The sequence below is a fragment of the Trachinotus anak genome, unplaced genomic scaffold (genome assembly GCF_046630095.1).
Source record: "Trachinotus anak isolate AG129_WGS33_773 ecotype Australia unplaced genomic scaffold, CSIRO_AGI_Tana_v1 ptg000020l, whole genome shotgun sequence".
Lineage (NCBI taxonomy): Eukaryota > Metazoa > Chordata > Actinopteri > Carangiformes > Carangidae > Trachinotus > Trachinotus anak.
The window spans coordinates 3008410-3028305 of record NW_027273871.1 but is presented as its reverse complement, the minus strand read 5'-3'; the positions used below and the strand labels follow the sequence as shown (position 1 = coordinate 3028305).

Sequence of the window (19896 nt, the reverse complement as noted above, 5' to 3'; positions counted from 1 at the left end):
CATTTCAATGGTCTCTACGTGGTTTGATTTGACACATCACTAGAGGGCAGTGCTGGATAGTAGCAGGAGAAAGATTCCTACTTGATTTTGAAGGCAGTGATTCAGCATTTGTTTCTAATACTTTTATTTGTAGAGGTGGAAGAAGTACTCAGATCCTTAACTTAAAAAGTACACATTCAACAGTGTAAAAATATCCAAAAGTTAAAGTTATGCATTAAAAACTACTCAAGTAAAAGTAAAGAAATATTACAAGCTTACCTAATATTTTAACTGAAAAAAAAAGGTTTAGTAGTTGTTATCAACCTGCAGGGGTCTGTCTCCTCCAAAGGGTCACAAAATAAATCAGAGGGGTCGTTAAATGATTAATGGATGAGGAAAGAAGAATAATTATACACAAAACTACAGTTTTTTTATTGTAAGGGATAGAAAAGGTTGCAAGGTTATCCTATGGTTTTTAAAGGAACCAAAAGAGACTTTAAAAAATCTAAACCTGTCCATTAAAGCAAGATTTTGTGGGGTTGTAAAGAATTGTAATAAACAAAACTACACAGATTTTTTTTTTTGTAAGGGAAATAAAAGGTTAAAAAAAAAAAAATAGCTGTAAAGTAAATGTAGTAGAGTAGAAAGTGTAATGTATAATATAAGTATAATATATGCAAACCTACAATATGTTGTTCTATAAGATTATCCTATGTTTTATAAAGGAACTGGTAAAAAAAAAAACAACATATTGTACATATTACAACCTATAACAAAAACTTCAATAAATGTCGAGGCAAAAGTATAATATATTAGGTATTTAACATGAAATTAAAATACTGAAAGTACAAGTACCTCAAAACTGTACCTATATACTTTTTTGTTACTTTCCACCTCTCTTTATTGGAATTTTTCTAAATTTTACTTTTTGTAAATATCTACATTTTATTCTGTTTGTTCTTGAAAGAAATCGCAGGTCAAGCTAAACCCGAAACATTTCCTCAATGTTTGTATATGATCACAAGATTGATTTATTTAGAAATAAGTTAATTTATGACATTTTTTTTCTTATCAGTTACTGCTCTTTTAACCTCTCCAAAATGCTTCCAAAGTTTATGTTATTTTTGGTAAGAAATTCCCTCTTTGCATTGTTTCAAGATAGACTTGAAAAAAATCTAAACCTGTCCACTAAAGCAACATTTTGTTGGTTTGAGAAGAATTAACATTATTAAATCTGAGGGGTTGATAGAGGATTAACGGAAGAAGAAAAAACACTGTAATACACAAAATTACACAGATTTTTTTTTTCTTTGTTGGTAAGGAAAAGAAAGGGTTGCGAACCTACAATATACTGGATAATCTTATCCTGTGTTTTTAAAGGAACTGTGAAAAACTGTCAAATAAATGTAGTTGAATAAATAGTACAATATATTGTTCTGAATTGTGAGGTAATTAGCATGAAATGGAAATACTCAAAGTACAAGTACCTCAAACTGTACTTTGAACTGAACTTTTTGGTACTTTCCACCTCTCTTTATTGGAAAATTCCCTTTATTCATCTACATGTTCTTCTGTGTGTCCTCAGTCGATAAAACACACTCTTGACCAGTTCAGGACACTCAGGAGTTTTGCTGCTACAGTCTTTCTTGGTCTGTTATGACCATTAGCCACTTTTCAAACTCGGCGCTGCTTATTGTGGCTAATGCTAACCAATGCTAGCAAACTTTAGCTTTAACTTGTGTAATCGACATTGTCGTTTCAGTTCCCTGACTGCTGAGTCTTCTCTGATTTCGCTTAAGTTCTGGAACATCGCAGACAAACATTTAATGGTTTTATCACGAAAATAAAACAAGAAGTAAACTCATCGTACCTCGGCAGGAGACATGTTTGTTGTCCTGTTCCTCGGCCCCCAGGTCAGGTCACCTGCTGATGACGTCTTCAAAGCACCTGGCTCAAGAGAATCTTGGGAAATGAAGGAAAATCCACTCCTGTAATTATCACCTCTGGCCACAGTTTAGCTAATATACATAACCATACTTTACTGAAACAAGGCTGAGGGTCATCCAGCTAATATGACTAATAGATTATGAGATCGATTATAATCCTATGTGAAGAATTAGCACACTCAATACATTTTATTTCATTTTAAGGAGATATTTTGATGGAGGTAAGGCTTGACCACACTAAGCTGCTTGAGCAGGGTAAAAACAACAAAACAAACATAGAAAAATTGATTATTCCCTTGATTAAACAAAATTAAGCCACAAATTATTTTTCATAAACACTTACTTGCTTTCTTGCAGAGTGAAATGATAAGATACCCCTCTTATATTTGTCAGGTAGCTTAGCTTAACATATAGTTTGGAAAGGGGGAAACAGCCTGTCCAATGGTAGAAAGAAAATCTGCCTACCAGCACCTCTAAACATCACTAACATAAAAAATAAAATTGTAAAGACGATTTATAGTTTTGCAGGAGGTTATGTGCTGGACTACCTTCTGGCCAGGAGCAGTGACTTCCTGTGAGAAAAAAGGCAAATAAAGAATATTTACATTGAGCTATTCCTTGAGGGTCAGATTGTTCATATTCCCATGTTTCAAAATAAAGTTATGATTGATGAACCTGCTAAAAACTAATTGTAACACTCACAATCTGAGGCTTTTGGGGCCCTGGAGAAGTTACCAGGCTTGTAATTCAGTCTTGGTCAAGGGGTGGCAAAATCTAAAATCATCCTCTGAAGGCCGTCAAATAGTGAATATGTTTTGGTAGAAGGGCATAAATGCGTGTCTTTTATCTGTATGTCAAATAATGAAACTGCACATTGCAATTTGAATTTAGTTTTTACTTAAAAAAGATCAAAATAAAGTTGTACAATTGAACCAAAATAAGACGCCATATTACACTTCAGCTCTAAAGACAGGTGGCAGGACGAAAAAGCATGACCTGAAATATGTCAGCTGGTTTTTCTCTGCTGCAGACTTCCCTGACCAGCCACGACATGTGTAAGGAAATGAACTGGATGAGAACTGGGAATAAACGATACATTTACCAGCACCATTGTTGGCTGGTGTTGCTGAAGATGTGGCGTCTTGTGTCCTATTGCAGATTGTCCGTCCATTTTTCCAGAAGAGACGAGGACACTTCTGTCAGTGACACCGGAGCAAATACATTTCTGCTACAGCGTGTCCAGCCTCCCTGGAGGATCCACAGTGTTTCAATAAGGAAGGGCTCTACTCATTGTTCAACATACAAACAGTGGCTTCATCAGCTCAGGTTTGACGTCTTACTGGAAATATTATAAACACTTCAAATAAACATATAGTGAGAAATGAGAAATGGCATTTTTCAGTTTCCCCCATCATCGCCTCGACTCATGTCTCCACACACGTAATGGTCTAAAAGATCTACCCAGATAGTACTTGACTGTCGACATTTAAAACCAGGAGACAGACAGTTTCTTTTTCATTTCTCAGTACAAAAAATAGATCAAAGAATGAAAAAAATAGTTATATTCTGACGGCAGAAATTGATTTATAAAGCTCTACTCATGAGCAACTCTCTGGGTCTACGTCTGCACAGTGAGGGTTGTGGTTTAAGGATTGGGGGTGGAGCTAGTTAACATTCATTGTTGAATATATTTATTAATTTGTTATGTAACAGGTATCAGAATATTTGGGCAGTCGATACCTCTTCACATTTAGAGTTTGAATGTTCCTATATAATACAGTTATGTATTCAACATGTAACTAATTTTAACACTGCCTTCCACATGTCTCCTCCTTCAAGTGGCATCATCTTTTTCATTATTGCGATGAATAAAATTTTAAAGATGATTTACAAAAAACAACTGTCTGTCTGTCCACTACAGTATCTGCTATGTACATCTGTTTAAAAAGCAAGCATGTTACACAGTCGTCCCTATGTACAGCTAGATTTTTCATCTTGTTTTTCATGGAATATACATATTTACTTATTTTCACAGTTTTCTATGTTTGCTCGTATATTCAATATCAATAGATTTTTCATTTTTGTTATTATGAATACAAATATTTTTTCTGTCACATCTTCACGGCACCGGGCTACAACTCTTCCAGTGTCACTTGTTGATATCTAGTGAGATTGCTGTCTCTTGAATGCTGTTCATGTTTGTGTAGCAAATACTGTTCAGTTTGAAAACAATCTTGATTGTGGTTCAGTTTTTGCCAATTCACAGCAATCCAAAAAAAAAAAAGGGAAAAAAAAATGCACAGTTTTGAGTTTCAAGTTTACAGTTTTCTGGTCTTCATCTTTATCATATATCATGATATTTTTCATTTTCTCCCCTGCTTTTCCTCTTACGTCACTGGAGATGTAAAGGGTAAGCAGCTCCAGTGGATTCCCATGACCCTTTGATTCAAAAACAAAAGCTTCCGCGTGGCCACACAGTTTTAAAAAAAAAAAAAAAAAAAAAAAAAAATCCAGATTGTTCTGCCTCTGGTTTCCACAGACTTCAGAGAGAAATCAACGAGCCCACAACAAGTCTTAACCTCCAACAGTGGGATTGGTTGTTGGCTCCTCTGTCGGTCCCGTCTCGCCCACTGGAGGTGACCTGTTGTGTGTGTGAATCCTGTTTCTTCGTGGTTAGTTTGTGGTTGTTGTGTGGGCGGTGTGATTAATGTTTGTTTCTGTTGTTATTGGAATAAGGCACTTGAGAGGTTTTTGGTTTTCACGGGAGCTCAGAGGAGACCAGGGCAAGGCCGGAGCTCTGGCGGAGGGGGGGCCCGGTGTGAACGGCCTTGGGACAGTCTGGCGTCAGCACCCGTCCGTTCTCCCCAACGCTGCCTGTGATGGACAGACGAGCCTTGTTCCTCATGGCTTCAGTAAATGTTAGCTGAGGAGGAAAATGAAGAGACAGGTTTGTGTTGGGAGCAGGTGAAAGTTAGAGAAATATGCAGATTGGAGTTTTAGGACGTGTTCATGCCAAAGGTGCTTTGATATTTAGGAATTAATAAATTAATTTAAAATCAGAACCTGTTTCTGATAGTGACAGGGCAATCATTTTAATAGGGTTGATGTTTTGATTCAGAATTGTCAAATCTTTAAAAAGCTAACATCCTGGAATAACAAGTTTTTGAGGCCCTAACAGACAATATCTTATGTTACTGTTCCTGCAATTATGTAAATCTCTGACCATAATCTCTGTCACTTAGGATAACATAGAACTCACATAAACAATTGCTGAAATAGGGGGCACTGCTAAGAAGTCAGGCGGGGTGAGATAGACGAGCATTCAGACAGCTTTCAAACAAACCTTAGGTTGGTCAAACTAATCCGGAAGAGAGAACAAAGTCAAACTGTAAGACAGATGTGTTCTGTACATGTACGAAGAAATTGTTATTTCTGAATCTTCAAACTGAACTAACTCTACTGAATCATCATCTTTAGCAGTGCTTTTAGCAGTGCTTAAGGTGGAAAGTGGTTAATAAAAGCCACATTAACAATCGTAATGTGACTGCTGAGCTATTAACTTTAAACACCTCGATCAATAACAAAAACAATAACCTTAATAAACTGTTATAGTGTTATGTTGGTGCTGAGCTAAACAAAACAAGCTGAAGCAGGAACAGAGTGAAAGTACAACTGAACTGAAGAACCAGCAATGAGCTGTCAGTGACGCCTTCACTTACTGATGCAGGTACTGCAGTGCATCTGAGAGGTGACGTGATTGTTTAGCTTAGAAAAAACAAACTGAAGGAACTGCAAACTCAGTGGGTATGAGCCTTTGAAGTGAAGCAAACAAAACAAGTCTAATCTGTTAAATTATTTTTAAGTTTTAGCTCTAGATTATTGGCAGCATTGAATGCAACCACTCTGGGTTAAAGCTCCAAATAAAGTGTAGTGTAGATGTAGATGAACTGTTGGCTTGTGGCTGCATAGGTTTGTTCCCCATTGGACCTATTTACAGTATATTGTCACAGCATTTACGTATAGGGAGGATTTTTTTTTTAAATTCAAACACAGAAATGAAGTGAAATACAATACACAATGTTATTTTTTTCCTCCTTATTTATGCATTTACTGTGTTGTTTCAAGGTGGTTAGGTGTGTTGCATCTCAGTGTTGTCCAGCAGAGGGCATTATACACCTGCCAAAACTAAATACAAGGGCCCTATCATTTCTGAGCAAGTGCAAAATAGTATTTTCTTTTTTGAGATGGAGTCACATTGTCCGTGGCAAAATACACAACATTCATCTCCAATCACAGTGGGTGGGGCTTAATGTTGCTATTTTATCAGCAGATTTTAGTGAGTACAATATTATCATAAACAATAGTGCTGACACTGCTAGGAAAATAAAGCCCATGTTGTAATAAAGTCTAGTTTTCTGTTAAATTTGTTGTTAAATTACTTCTCACTTGTAATTTGGTTGTTTGGGGGCTAATGCTAGTGACAGGGCAGAAGTGCCTGAAGAGATTAGAGAAAGAAAAGCCCAACAGTTTATCTACAAACTGAAACATGTAATCTGGCTGTGTTATGTAGTTATATTAAATAGTCTGATAAACTTCCAAATATATAACATTGATATTTTGACCAGCATTGCTACTCAGGTTTGTTAGCTAATGTGTTCATTACTTCTGTCTCTGAGAAACCCAAGTGGAACTAAAACTCCAATCTGCTTCATATAAAGACAACAGGTAGAAAAGTCTCACAATACAGTACAACTGTACATTTAAATATAAATATATACAGCAGAGTCAGAAAACACCTTTCATAGCCATTCACTACAGTATCAAGCCAGCCCCATACTACATGTAAATCCACTGGCGACAGAATTATTACACAGTGAGTGATAGTTGCAGGCAGTGGGACAGGGAAGCTGACTAAGCAACAGTCAAGCTAATGAAGAGTTCGTGCTGAAGTGCTGATGGGGGACACATAACCACGTTGGACAGATATACACCAAGTGAGAAAAGAGATCTGAAAGTCTAGTGGTCAAGGACCTGGGGGAAATATCCGCAGAGAACAGCTCACATCAATATCAGTTCAGCTCGAGGGATTCATTGGTTATGTTTACTCCAGACTTACATCAATGTATAGTGTTTAAATGTGGCTTTGTAATTTAGGGCTTCCTGTGTGCTCAGAGCTGGTTTCTCATTAAATTTGTTCTGTGGTTGTACATTGATGTTCTACTGTAACTGACAGACATGAGACAGTAATGGCCCTGAGCCACAGCATGTACTATTCAGATTTGCGTGTGTGTGTGTGTGCATGTGGGTGTGAACTTTTGATGAGAAAACAAGCTTCAGAGCGTAAGAATAGACATTGGATGGACGAATGTTTTGCAATTTGATGAAATGTCCTCACAAGAGTAGACGTGTGTGTACAAGTAAGACATTGGTCCTCATTTAACATGCCTTTCCTACCTGTTAATACACTTACAGTCCAGTGGAAAAGCACCACAGCTTAAGATTAACACATTTTTGTCAGATCTGGAGCAGCATGTCGACTACTAATAATTTCCACTCAGCCAAATGTGCTAAGGTGAGAAAGATTGTTCTCATGATTTCTATGCCAATTGAACTACCATAACTTGCATTTTTATTTGCACATTTTATACTCACTGACTCAAAAACATTACAATTTCTAATCAAATTTGTAATTTTGATATGGGTGATCAATCATGGCATTTATTATTCATTTCCAACATTATTTAATTTATGTGAATGTCACACATGAATATTATCTCACCACTAGGTTTAGAATGAGTAATACATTTTTGATTTTGGCAGGAAAACGGGTCACACTGTATGCCCGCTCGATAAATGAGGGCCAACGTCTGCAGCCACACAAGCTGCGAAGCAGTAGAGGCGACGTCGTGTCTGAGGATGACTCATTGCTTCCTGTCACATTGAGAAAAAGCTCGAACGAAGACCAGGACGTCACATGACCACATAGTGAGCAGATAAGACAGAGAAGTGGGAAGCATTTTGCCACTGGTCACGACAGTCACTCAGCATGGCAAAGCTAGCGCAGGGATATGATAGGTTTCACTTACAGTCTCTGTGCAGGGAGCTAGTGAGGGGGGAGCAAAGGCTTGGGCGGACCTTCTACGAAAACCCCAACTACATCTTATCAGCTTCCCCATCGCTGCCATACCCATTGAAAACCTCGCTAAACTCGGCTAAGTTGTGGATGCTGGGGCTGGGCCTCGGACTCTGGCTTTGGCTCTGGCTAGGCTCGGGGCTGTGGCGGGGACTGCCTGTCTGGCAGGGGTAGCAGTGGTGGTGGGGGTGGTGGTAATGGGGGTGTTGGGACTGTGACTGGGACTGGGTCTCCACCTTCATTCTCTTGGCCTCGTTGCGCGACTTGTAGCAGAATTCGATGAGGGCCACCAGCATGGCCAGGCCCAGACCCCCGACGAGGATGTAGAAGACCCCCGCCACGTTGCTCAGGCTGAGGGCCTGGGACGACTTGTCCTGCAGCCGGCGGGGAAAGGAACAAACACAATAAGTCAACACTAGTTTTAGCAGAGGCAGCAACAAGTGTATACAATCATGCAACATTTATACACAAATAACAGGTCAATATGGAAAAATCCTCACATCAACTTCACATCATGCATGCACGCACACGCACACGCACACACACACACACACACACACACACACACACACACACACACACTTGATCACACTCACACAGCACTTCACTTTTTACTACTCTACCTCTAAGTCTACTGGTGCACAGCTGCATGCAGCCATGCTAGCAAAAATAATCTCCAGCTATCTTCTTATCCTGCATGGAATATTTTAGGAAGCGTCACAGAGAAATCAGTCACCTCTCTGCATTAAAGGGTCAGTTCAAATAAACTACAAAAAACATTATTTTCTCACTTAAGCCCAGAGCAGCTAGACATGCAGATAGTTTTGCAATATGCACCTATGCACCAATATGGAGCCAATTTCATTTGTGGTCCAGAAACAATGTCCCTCTTACTCTGAATAATCCACTGAGCACACTGTGCTTTTATCTAATGGCACAACTACTGTCAAATTTACAGGTTTATTTTATGTCACATTGTGTGAGATGGGTCTAATAAAACACTGCATGGTATCAATTCAAAACACCCTGTGCAATGAACACATGCTGAATCATTGTGTTATAGTGTAAGTAGAAAAAAATAAATAAAAATGTAGCAAAATAATAAACAAGCTTTGGTCATAGTGGCCACAAGTCTTTTTCCTTTTGCCTTCTTAATTTTTATGCCTTTTACGTGTTTTGTTTTTGGGTTGTTTTTCCATCTGTCCCATTTTCATGTACACAATATCTGAGCAACGCCTTGACAAAACTTCAAATTTGGAACAAACATTCACTGGGACTTAAGGATGAAGTCCTTACTTGGGACTTAAGGATGAACTGATTAGAACTTCCCCGGCTGCATCGCTTTAGCTATTACCTTCTTCACTCAAGAATTACGACAAACTTTCACACAAATGGTTAATATTTTATATGATGTAATCTGAAACTAGTTTGAGTGGCGGAGACATATATAACCACAAGGTGGTAATTCAAGTTGTGTTTGAGCTTTTTTTTTCTCAACTTTTTTCGAAAACAGTGCCAATGAAGTGGAGTGCTGGACAGTGTATTGTATTGTACACTGTATTATATTGTGATTGGTTGGTTTGTCGACATTGTGTTGTGGCAGCACTGTGAGTTCGGGCCCAAATTGCATTGATATTGTCAATGTCATTGCCATAGGCTGTCTTTGGTCACCAAAGCTCCAGCTGCAGAAATGTCTCCCAACCTAATCAAGGAACCATCAGATTTTACCACATTTTTCTCATGACTCACTTTCATCTCAGACAACCCGAAATCGCACACTGTAAAACACTTTCGTCCCAACAAAAACTGCTGACAGCATGCTCTGTGGATTATCCAAAGCATCAATGACACTGTTCCTAAAAAGAGATGCAGCAGTTGATATTTAAGGAAGGTAATTAAAACTGTCTGCATGGCTAAATACAACCAGGGGTAATAAAGAAATATGGGTTTTGTATTTTGAAAGAACTGGCCCTTTAATTTTCCTCCATGTTTCAACAGGCTGCTCTGCCCCTCAGCTCTGACATTCACCTTTTAACCCCGTTTTATTTAAATGTATGCAGATGATCTCCCTGAGCTCTGACTCTTGCTCCTCCCTACCATTTATCTCCTTCCAATAAATCACCTACATCCTTGAGGGGTATTCAACTTATTACCTCGACACAAACGACTGTCTGTCATGCTTAGTCTCATTTGCAGGTGATAGCGTGTGTGTCCTGTGCTTAAGGATCTGATTAAGAGGACATGACTGATGTGGACGGTACATGCTGCTTTGTTTTAAAATGTGGCAGCTCTCTCTCCATGCTCCAGTGCATCAGCAACGTGGATCAGTCTTCAGTCAGTGTGCTGCTACAGCTGAGGCATACAGTAGAAATGACATCTAGTGTGACATACAGTAACGTATGAACATGCCCTGGGACTATCTTAGGTGACAACCAATGTGAGTGTGAGCCTTCATCTGCAGTTGCAACACATAGCTTAGCTGCTGTAAAACTGTTAGCGCTGCGCCATGCCTTGTTTCTGTCATGCTGTATCCCTCAGGCTACGCCTTAAGTTTCTACCTGCATGTCTCTCACTCGCTCTTTCTCAAAGTATTATGTGTGTGCATCATTTCAGCCAGCCTGCTGTAATAACAGAACAGTACTGCCAGCGTTATAGAAGTGTGCATAGAGACAAAGAGAGGAGGGGAGGCTCCCGGGCTGGTGGAGACTGACCTTACTTCCCGAGTCCTTGGGTCCACACTCCCCTTTATCGTACCACCATTTGTTTTTCAGTTTGTCTAAGACTCCTGCTTCACTCAGTTTCAATACGGCAAGGTTTACAGGCGTTCTTCAAATCACGAGGGGCGGGGAAGGGTGGGGTGGGGAAAATAACATAAATAACATCATAGGACATGTTATTTTATGTTATTCAATCAGAAGAAGCCCAACAAGAGCAACTCAGTACTCTCAAAGTGACGAAGCCGGGAAGGGGCCCCACTTATGCTACATGTCTCTTTGCTCATTGGTCGTGATAGTTGTTTGCGGGGTTGGGTCTATTGGGAGATGTTAAGGGGAAAGGGCAGAGCTAACAGACATATATGCACGGGGCCCCGGCTGCATCGCTTTTCTGGAACAGGCACATACTGCCGGGACCTTTATGACAAAAAGCAAGAAGGCTGGTACTGTCAACCCAAAACTATTGGCTCAGAAATGTACTTTATGCTCAGTAGTACGCTTAAACACCAAAGATGGCACTCCTATCATGTTCTATATTTAGTTTAAACAGGGCACTAATGACGCCAAAGGCCAAACTATGACCTTTTCACTTTTAAGTCTCTACTATAGCTACATAAGCAGTACAGCAAATATTTTTGCTTCGACAGTACTCGCTCTCCTCTCAGGATTAAAAAATGCCATTTTCCTAGCCAGCTGCGTCCTGTTATGAGCATCGACCCGGCAGATGCCCCTGTTACCAGCAAAACACATTTCTCTTTTACCCGCATTAAGGTCACATGGGCATAGCGACATAGTGGCTAACCTTCTCGCCACCGCCTCCGCTGCCACACTCTCCTTTGTCGTACCACCACTTGTTTTTCAATTTGTCCAACAGGCCTTGCTCATTGAGTTTTAACACTGCCAGGTTAACTGCACTTCTTGAAAACGATAAAACATATTTGGTGAGAGGGGTGAGTATGCTGTCCAATTTAGGAGGGAAGGAAGAGAAGGGAGGGGAGGGAAGGGAGAAGTAGCAGTAAGAGAGGGACAAGGGTGGAAAAGTGCATTAATGCTCTAAACTGTTACAACCCATCCCAAGACCAAACACGCACTGAACACAAGTCTCTCTCCTTTGATGTGCTGTCCTATGTACAAGTAATTTGATATAATTGTTGTATGTAGTGTATGTTTGTAGTTATCATTTAAATATTTAAAAACCTTTTACAGGATTCTCATTTTAAAATGAATCCGCTTGCAAAATCCAAACATTAGCTGGAGATGGAGTTTACATGGTTTTAGTGTTAGCATTAGCTTGTACTAGATGAGTAGCTAGAGCGGATAAATTCAGCTAGCCAAATTTGTTAATTAAACCAAGAAAATACACAGTTAGGGACCCTCTGCTTCAAAAATTGTGCAGATTTTGACTTAATTATGTATTGTGCTTGGATAGAAATCTTGACAGATGTAGCAACAGTAATTTAGGGGAGCGGGCTTTAGTCAATGATCACTTGATACTATTTGTTTAAAAAAGTCTTCCCAACTTGGAACTGAGGACCCATGGGCTTGCAAGAAAATTGGAGGGGTTGAAAGAGGGGTCGCGGTGTGGCTTTTTAAAAAGGCAGTGTCAACAAATATGAAGTAGATTGCCATGAAATTCAATGAACAGACATTCATAGTCCCCAGAAGATGATTCCTAAAGACTTTGGTGATCCTGACTTTTAAATGTCACACCACCAAAGTTTTTAATTAGCCAGTGAAATTTAGATCTGACATTCATGGTTCCCAGACAATGAATCCTACTGATTTTGGTGATCAAACACATTTACCTCTAGCGCCACAATCAGGTAAAGTTCTACACAATTTTGACACTAATATTTTTGACTAATGGTCGATTAAACATTGCTTCACTTTAAAAAGTCAAACCAAAAAGTTTGGGAACCACTGGTTATAAGAAGACAATACACTGAATTGATTTTATTGTGGCATTTTGATTAAATTCTACACAAGTATGAATATGGAAGATTTCAAACCCTTACAAAATATTTTTCTACCTTAACAAGAATTTAAAAAATATGGGATACTTAATTAATTATACTTATATTCTATACTTTAATATTTTAAACTGAGTCTTCTTTTGGCACAGAATTTGACCAATTTAAACACAAACTGTTGGCAATCACACACAGTCAGTCCCAAAATAACGACCTCAGCCAGCAGTTTTAAAAACAGACACCTCCAAATAATTTGGACCTGTTTTACACATGTATATAGTGTATGTATGTCAGCCAATTCAAGGCTCATAGGATTTCTGAGCATTAAGCTGTTCTGGAAAATCATGATTGACTTGCATTAAATGTCTATGAAAAGCTGTTTAAAATAAGTGTGCATCTTAATTTCATGGGTTCTATTGAAGGCTGCTGTAGTGATGTCTGACGATAGTGGAGAGAGAGAGAGAGATTTGCCTCAGCGTGAATTTTGATCCTTTTAATTTATTTGTATCATTATGAGAAATAATAATAATTAAAAAAACAGTCAGTAATGGAGATGGATCAGAAACACAAAGCAACACAGCTGATATTTCAGTTTAAGCTGATGATGCCGTTTTGCGGAGCCATGTGAAATAACAGTCTTGACCAACCATGTTGCCTGCTCTTGATGTTGCTGGTGTGTTTCCTCGCTGATATCTGGACAAGTGACTGACAGAAGATGATAATCCCCAAAACAACAAGATGGAGGCCCGGAGGAAGGGACTACCGTGATCTGTCAGGAACTCTTCCTGGTCAAAGCAGTGGCTGAAAACTGGCACCAGCTTGGCTGTGAAACAAACCAGTAGCTGCTCTGCTCGACTTCAGGCTCGGCATGGGCAGAGGAATTTACAGAAAACAACTAACAGGGTTTGATTTACTGGCTGTGAGGAGTTGGCTGCTTTTGGAACAAATTACTTTTCTGGTAACTATTTACAAAAGATAAAAAACCTTGATGTTTGGCTATAACTTCTATATAGCATATAGCATTCTCCAATAACAAATGATCAATGATACAGCACAGTTCTTATGTAATGTGCAACAGTGTTTGTGTACCTCCACAGGAATACATGAAAGTTCAAGCAACCATGGCGCTGTTATCTACTGGTTTGCACATACATACGCACGTCTGTGCAGTTTTGCCTTTAGTATATTTGTCCATTCCCTTCAGTGAGACCTTGCCTGCAGGCTTTGATCGATGAGAGTGCGGATTGAAAGTGCAACTCCCCACAGTAATGACACTGTATTCTCTGGCAGGTCTGTAAATTCCACTATGTGCGGGAGGCAGTGACAAAGTCTGGCAGAGTTACCCAGGGCTGAGCATTCAAATGGCTCCCAAAACACTACTTCAGTCACTTGGTTGAAAAGAAAGAACCAGTCAACTGTGAAGGAAAGCTGGAGTAGCATTAGCTTAATATCACAAACTAATTACATTTCCACATGAAAATGCAGATAATCTTACACTGCTTTTTCTAAATAAGACATTTTCAGAGGAGTTAGGTTTACCAGAGCCTCGAGCATGCCATTCCAACATCTTTGCTCAAACAGCAAGCACAAGCACATAGATTTACCTGGTGTGGAGAGCTGTAAAGTAACAACAAATTAAACAAAACCACCCCTGCATCATCACAATGACCCCCACATGCATGCAACAAACACGGATGTCAGAAAAGCCACTAGTTCTGCCCTAAAACAAACAAGTAAACTGCCCCACCCACCCACACCAAGCAGTAAGTGGAGACAGATAGAGATAGAAAAGGCGGCACACCAGGGAAGGTGGAATACCATAACAACACGTAGAACATATTGTTACACTATTCCACCCACCTTAACTGTGAACCCTTGGGTGTGGCTACTCCGTAGCCTTTGGAGTCCAAGTTGCCTCCCACTTTCATTGTGTCGCAGGGCTTGCGCTGCTCTGTGTACTCATTCATAGTGGACTCCAAGAGGAAGGCGTATTTCCCTTTGGACTTGCGGACCCGAGCTACGCCCTCGGCCGTGGTCTTGGTGAAGACTGTGGGCTCGGCTGATTTCATGTATCCCCACATCTTCTCGTAGACGGCAATCTTTGATCGCTGTGGGGTTTTGAGGGGGTTGGAGGTTCAGAAGTAGATGTGGTGTGAGAGTTGGAAAAAAGCATATCTGCATACAACACCAAGTACAGACAACATGGAGCATCAGTTCATACGTTGGCATTTACTAGGATTCATTTTACCAGTTTAATCTTACCAAAGCCAAGGAACAATTTCTACTGTCTCTATAACTTACCATTTTTGGTGAGAAACCTGAAATTCTGCATGATGGGTATGCGATCTCTTAAAGAGTCAGGTTGGCTAAAATTCACCCAAATAACATTAGCAAATTTTCTCACATGCCCCTAGTTGTATTTAATCATTAAGACAGTTTTGGTTTTATTTGTCCAAGTTTTGCCATATCTATATTTGAGATGTCTCAATCCTTATAAAAAGGAGGTGAATGGAATTAGAGAATTTACATCAAACAGCAAGTAGAAAGAAGTTCGAATGAAAATTGGACAATGTAATTGCCATTTGGGTGAATAGGCACATACATTCCACCCAAAACCTTTTGAGTAAGAAATACTCAGGCCCTATAGGCTTGAAAGGTGGCTGCTTGTAGTTTGTAGATGGTTGGTTTGAATTAATCTTGGTTGCACTGGGTTCTAATGGTGAAAAGTCTTAATTGTGGGAAGAAATACAAACCTCTTAAACCACTTCTACCACAGGATCCACCTTCCTGCTGTCCATGCATAGGTTTGGACCACTGCTTCTGTGCCTTTATGTTGGCCTTAGAAAGAAGTAGTACTTTTTACTGTATTCTAAAGAACCTATTGTACAAGTGTTTGTACTGTTTTTCTATTGGAATATGTTGTGACCGACATGAATTCAAGCTGCCCACAGTTGTTGTTCTACATGAAGGACAGAACTTACCACCTTTCAAGTCTGCAGGGGGTAGGGTTCTGCTGAGACTTGAACCTGGGCAGTCTTTCCCCTACCTGTCTGAGAGTAGACCATTACCCCCAGTAACACCAACTCACCCTGAAGAACTCTTTGGTTGAGCCAGAGTCCAAAGTGCCGTAGGCGATGTCGGTCTGCTTGGCCAGATCCTCCGCACTCTCAATGGGGGAAACCATCCTCTCAACAGTGAGGAAGGCAGCCAGATTAGCCGTGTAAGATGAGATGATGATGAGAGTAAAGAACCACCACACTCCTCCCACGATTCGTCCCGACAACGATCTTGGAGAGGTAAAAAAGGGAGGTGGAAGGAAGAGGAGGGGTATTGAGGGGGCAGTTTGGGAGGATTAGAAGGCAGACGGATGGACAAGTAAAGGAAAGAACGAAAGAAAGGAAGTGGCAGAAAGTAGAAAAAAATGGTCATTGGGGTTGTGTACAAGGTAAAATTAGGAAAAAGAGGAGAGGAGAGTGGGATAAAAAACAGAGACAACAGTCAGTGTTGGAAAATCTAGTGAGAGAGTAGACAATCAGGATGGAATATGACTGAGTAAAGCATGGAGAGACTTGCCACCAATGTGGACACCAAAAAAAAAATGCTGATTGTCACCACAAGGTGGAGCTCTGACAACACTCAAACCCACCATAGCTGTATTTACCCTTCATTAGTGCAGATTGCTTCATGAAAAAAAAAATCCTACATGCTTGTGTTGACCAGCTATGCTACAGAAGAGGTACACTGCTCCTGTCCCTTATTCCCAACCCCCCCTTCCCCCTGCCCCTCTTTTTGTTTATTGGTGGGATGAAAAGAGCTGCAGGTCCCCGCGGCCGGCGTGGCGAGGGCACTGTTCTTTTCTTGTTTGTTCGCTCGGGGGAGACAGATAGCTTGCTGCTCAGGAGCAGTGGAAGGTCGTGAGGAGAATCTTAAACCATAAATGCTGCATTGAGGAGAACAAACAAGATCTCCCCTCGGTGCAAATCAAACAGCAGAGGATACAAAACCCTCAGGCCTCCTTGTCAGATGGAGAGAGAGAGAGAGAGATGGGGATGTGAGGAGGGGAGGAGAGGGGCATCTGCAACAGTCAGTGTTTTCCTGGCTGGTATTTCCAGTGTCTCATTGAAATCTGGCCATACTCCATTGTTCCAGATACACATGGGGTACTTTGTTCTCAGTGTCCTGTAATGTGCATGCATGTATACAGTTTACAAAAAGGGTGGTCGCTTTCTTTCTCTAAATTGACTCCACATATGATAAAGCTCAACAACAACGACACCTGAAAGAACCCCGATTACCTGGAGCTCTTCAGAACATTTAGCGTACTTCACCGCATTTCAACAAATCACAGGGTTCTGCCAACGCAGTTCTTACGCAGAACCGTCACCCTAAGCAAAGAATCACTGAGGAAACCTTTGTTTTCTCGGTCTGTGCTGATGAAAGTGCCTGTGGCGGCTGAGGCAACTTCCAATAGAGAGGAGCTGCAGTAGTGCATGTCTCCTCCACACACACACACAGCAAGCCTTGCCCATGAAATAGACTTACTTGACGTATTAGCTCTGGATTTGAATACAAATGACTTCCCTCTCTTTCTCTCCCCACACTCTATTTTCCCTCTTCTTGAGAAGACGGAGAGTATTTCTGTGGCTTTTGAGCACAGAGAATTTAACTGTAAAATAATGACTAAAGAGGTGGAGGGCTGTGCGTGATAAGATGTGTGGATGGGTCCCATTCCCTCTCTCTTCTTGCCTGGCTTATTTCCTTTTCCTACCTGCCGAAATCCCTTCTGTCTCTCTATCAGACCGTCTGCATCTTTCCCTTTCATTCTTTTTTCGATGTGAGCAGCAGTGGATTGTGGGAGTGAAATAATGGGACCAGAGGAGGAGTGTCTCTTTGCCATCCTTCCAACCCTCTGAGCTGTGTGTTTCCTGGCTGATACCACTGACTCTGATCCACAGTGACACACTGCTGCGTCTTGATGAGCCTGCAGTAAACAGAGGGGATGGGGGGAGACGGGGTGGTGGGTGGGAGAGGCTTAGCAGGGGGAGTGTAATTTTCAGGCCACATCAGTATCTCCTGTGTGTTTTTCTTACTCTATTAACCTTGAATTGATGATGGCAATATGCAACACTAATGGATTCCACGTAATGGTAATGGTATGGTAATATGGGGTAGACTCACTGCGGATTAATTATTTGACTTCTACAAAGTAAATATGTTTGATTTTCATCCATCACCAATAATATGTGTGAAATAACTTATTTATTTTTGATTTTTAATTGAGATTATTTGACTAATTTCAGGGCCAAAATGTTGTCTGATGACTATTTGAAGGGGGGGGTTCAATAATCTGTGGCTTCAGCCTGTACCTCTGTCTTCACAAAATCGTTATGCCATATTGTATTGTTTTCTACTGTACTGTATTTTGTAGATTGTTATTATTGTTTGTTTGTGTAATTCCTTTGAGATCAAAATATGATCTGAAAATATGATCTGCATATTTCATATGTCCGGTTTCCTTCCGTTCACACTGCATATTTTCTTTTGTTAAATTTAAAATCTGTGGGCACCTTCTGACCTCCCACTGTCTGCACCTTGTGTAAGTATTAGTTCGTGATCAGTAATAAATTTGTCATAGCCCAATTAGGTACAGATTTATTGAGGGACATGCCCCATGCAAGCCCAATATAAGCTGAGATAATAAAGTCTTTAATCCAGGGCTTCAAAGTTATGTTGTAATACATTGACTGTAGTGAGTATTTACAGCAGCTGGACGGTGTATGTGGAATTGACTCAAAATAAACTACAGTGTGCAAGAGGCTGATTGATGTATTTTTGAATAGTTTTTGGAGGAAATGGAGCTCTGTGGCACAGAGGAATAAACTCTGTCAGCTCTGTCTTTGGATACACACACACTTGATACTAAGACCAGTTCATTGATGGCTTTCAAGACCTTGTGGACAATAAAAAATACTGAATATCACAGAATTATCCTTAATAATTTCACCGGAGCACAGACAGAAACTACACGTTGAGTTGCATAGTATTACTAAATGGGTGAGAATGAATAAAATAATATTAAATATTGTCAAAGCAAAATGTATTGTATTTGGGAGAAGGAATGTTCTTGCTAACTCTACTGCACTTAATTTGATTGTTTTTTTATTTTCTTCTTGTTAATGTGTATTTGTGACAATCTTGATTTTGTTTTCATTGCAAGTTATTAATGTTTATTGTTTTACATATAGAATTATTTTCATAATTACCTGTGCTTGGCTTGTTTAGTTTTTTTCTTCTTTATTGATATAGTGCAATTTTAATATATGGTTTGTTTTAGGTGCTGTTTTTGTGTGTGGACCCCGGGAAGACTAGCGACCACTGTGTGGAAGCTAATGAGGATCCCAATAAAGAAATAAGGCTCCTATCACTTTGGCTTACTTTTAGTGGTCTGTGCAGTATTATAAAACAAAATTGCAATTACACACTAACTGCCACACAGTGAACCTGAAACGACCCTGAGGGCCCCCTGAGGTGGTTAAAAAGTTACCTGCTTCCTTTGGTTGCTTAATGCCCAAAACCATCATCATTTTTACGACTTTACACTGTGCACTGACGTCATATGAAGCAGTCAGAAAACTAAAAACTTAAACCTCAACCTTAAAGAGAAAAGTTTGTAAGCACAGGAGAGATTAAGGTCAGTAAATGTTTTTAACTCTGACGCTTATGAGGAATCATTTGCATTTTTACTAATATATGTGCTAATCCAAGTGTTCAGTGCCTGGTCCAGTGGTCCTTACTAGTGTTTTTGCACAATAAAAAAGGAAAAAGAAGAAGAAAATCGAAAAATGTTTCACTGCAGGACTTGACTGTAATGATATATGAGCTGAGTTTTCCCACAAGTGGAGGAAACAAGAAAACCAGACGGGGAAAGTATTAGAGGAAATAAAGTGGAAACAAAACAGAAATTGGCCCCAGTGTTTGGGGGAATGGGATTCTCTGCAGCAGTCCAGGAAGCCTCAGGGTATAAAGAATACTAAATGTAGACCAAAAAACACGAATAATTTCAGTAATTATGCAGCAATTAGTCAGCACTTCTACCCTACTGGTTAACTTGCTTATGTTAAATTAATTTGTATTTATTAAATGGAGCAGGAGAA

At 39.9% G+C, this 19896-nt stretch overlaps 1 protein-coding gene across 4 annotated transcripts in view; it reads right to left on the bottom strand.

Moving 5' to 3' along the window:
• Positions 1–2799: 2799 nt before the first annotated feature.
• The window catches only part of gria4b (glutamate receptor, ionotropic, AMPA 4b), a 112853-nt gene continuing 95756 nt past the window's right edge, over positions 2800–19896 (bottom strand). The window contains exons 12-16 of one of the 4 annotated variants that reach the window (XM_071506017.1): positions 15831–16029; positions 14603–14850; positions 11575–11689; positions 8295–8432; positions 2800–4848 (exon numbers count right to left, since the gene is read on the bottom strand). In XM_071506017.1, coding sequence (XP_071362118.1) covers positions 4684–4848; positions 8295–8432; positions 11575–11689; positions 14603–14850; positions 15831–16029 — 865 coding nt within the window. In that variant the 3' untranslated portion in view covers positions 2800–4683. Of the gene's footprint in view, positions 4849–8294; positions 8433–10769; positions 10885–11574; positions 11690–14602; positions 14851–15830; positions 16030–19896 lie in introns of those variants that run through there. The other 3 variants (XM_071506019.1, XR_011694587.1, XR_011694588.1) reach the window with 3 other exon arrangements.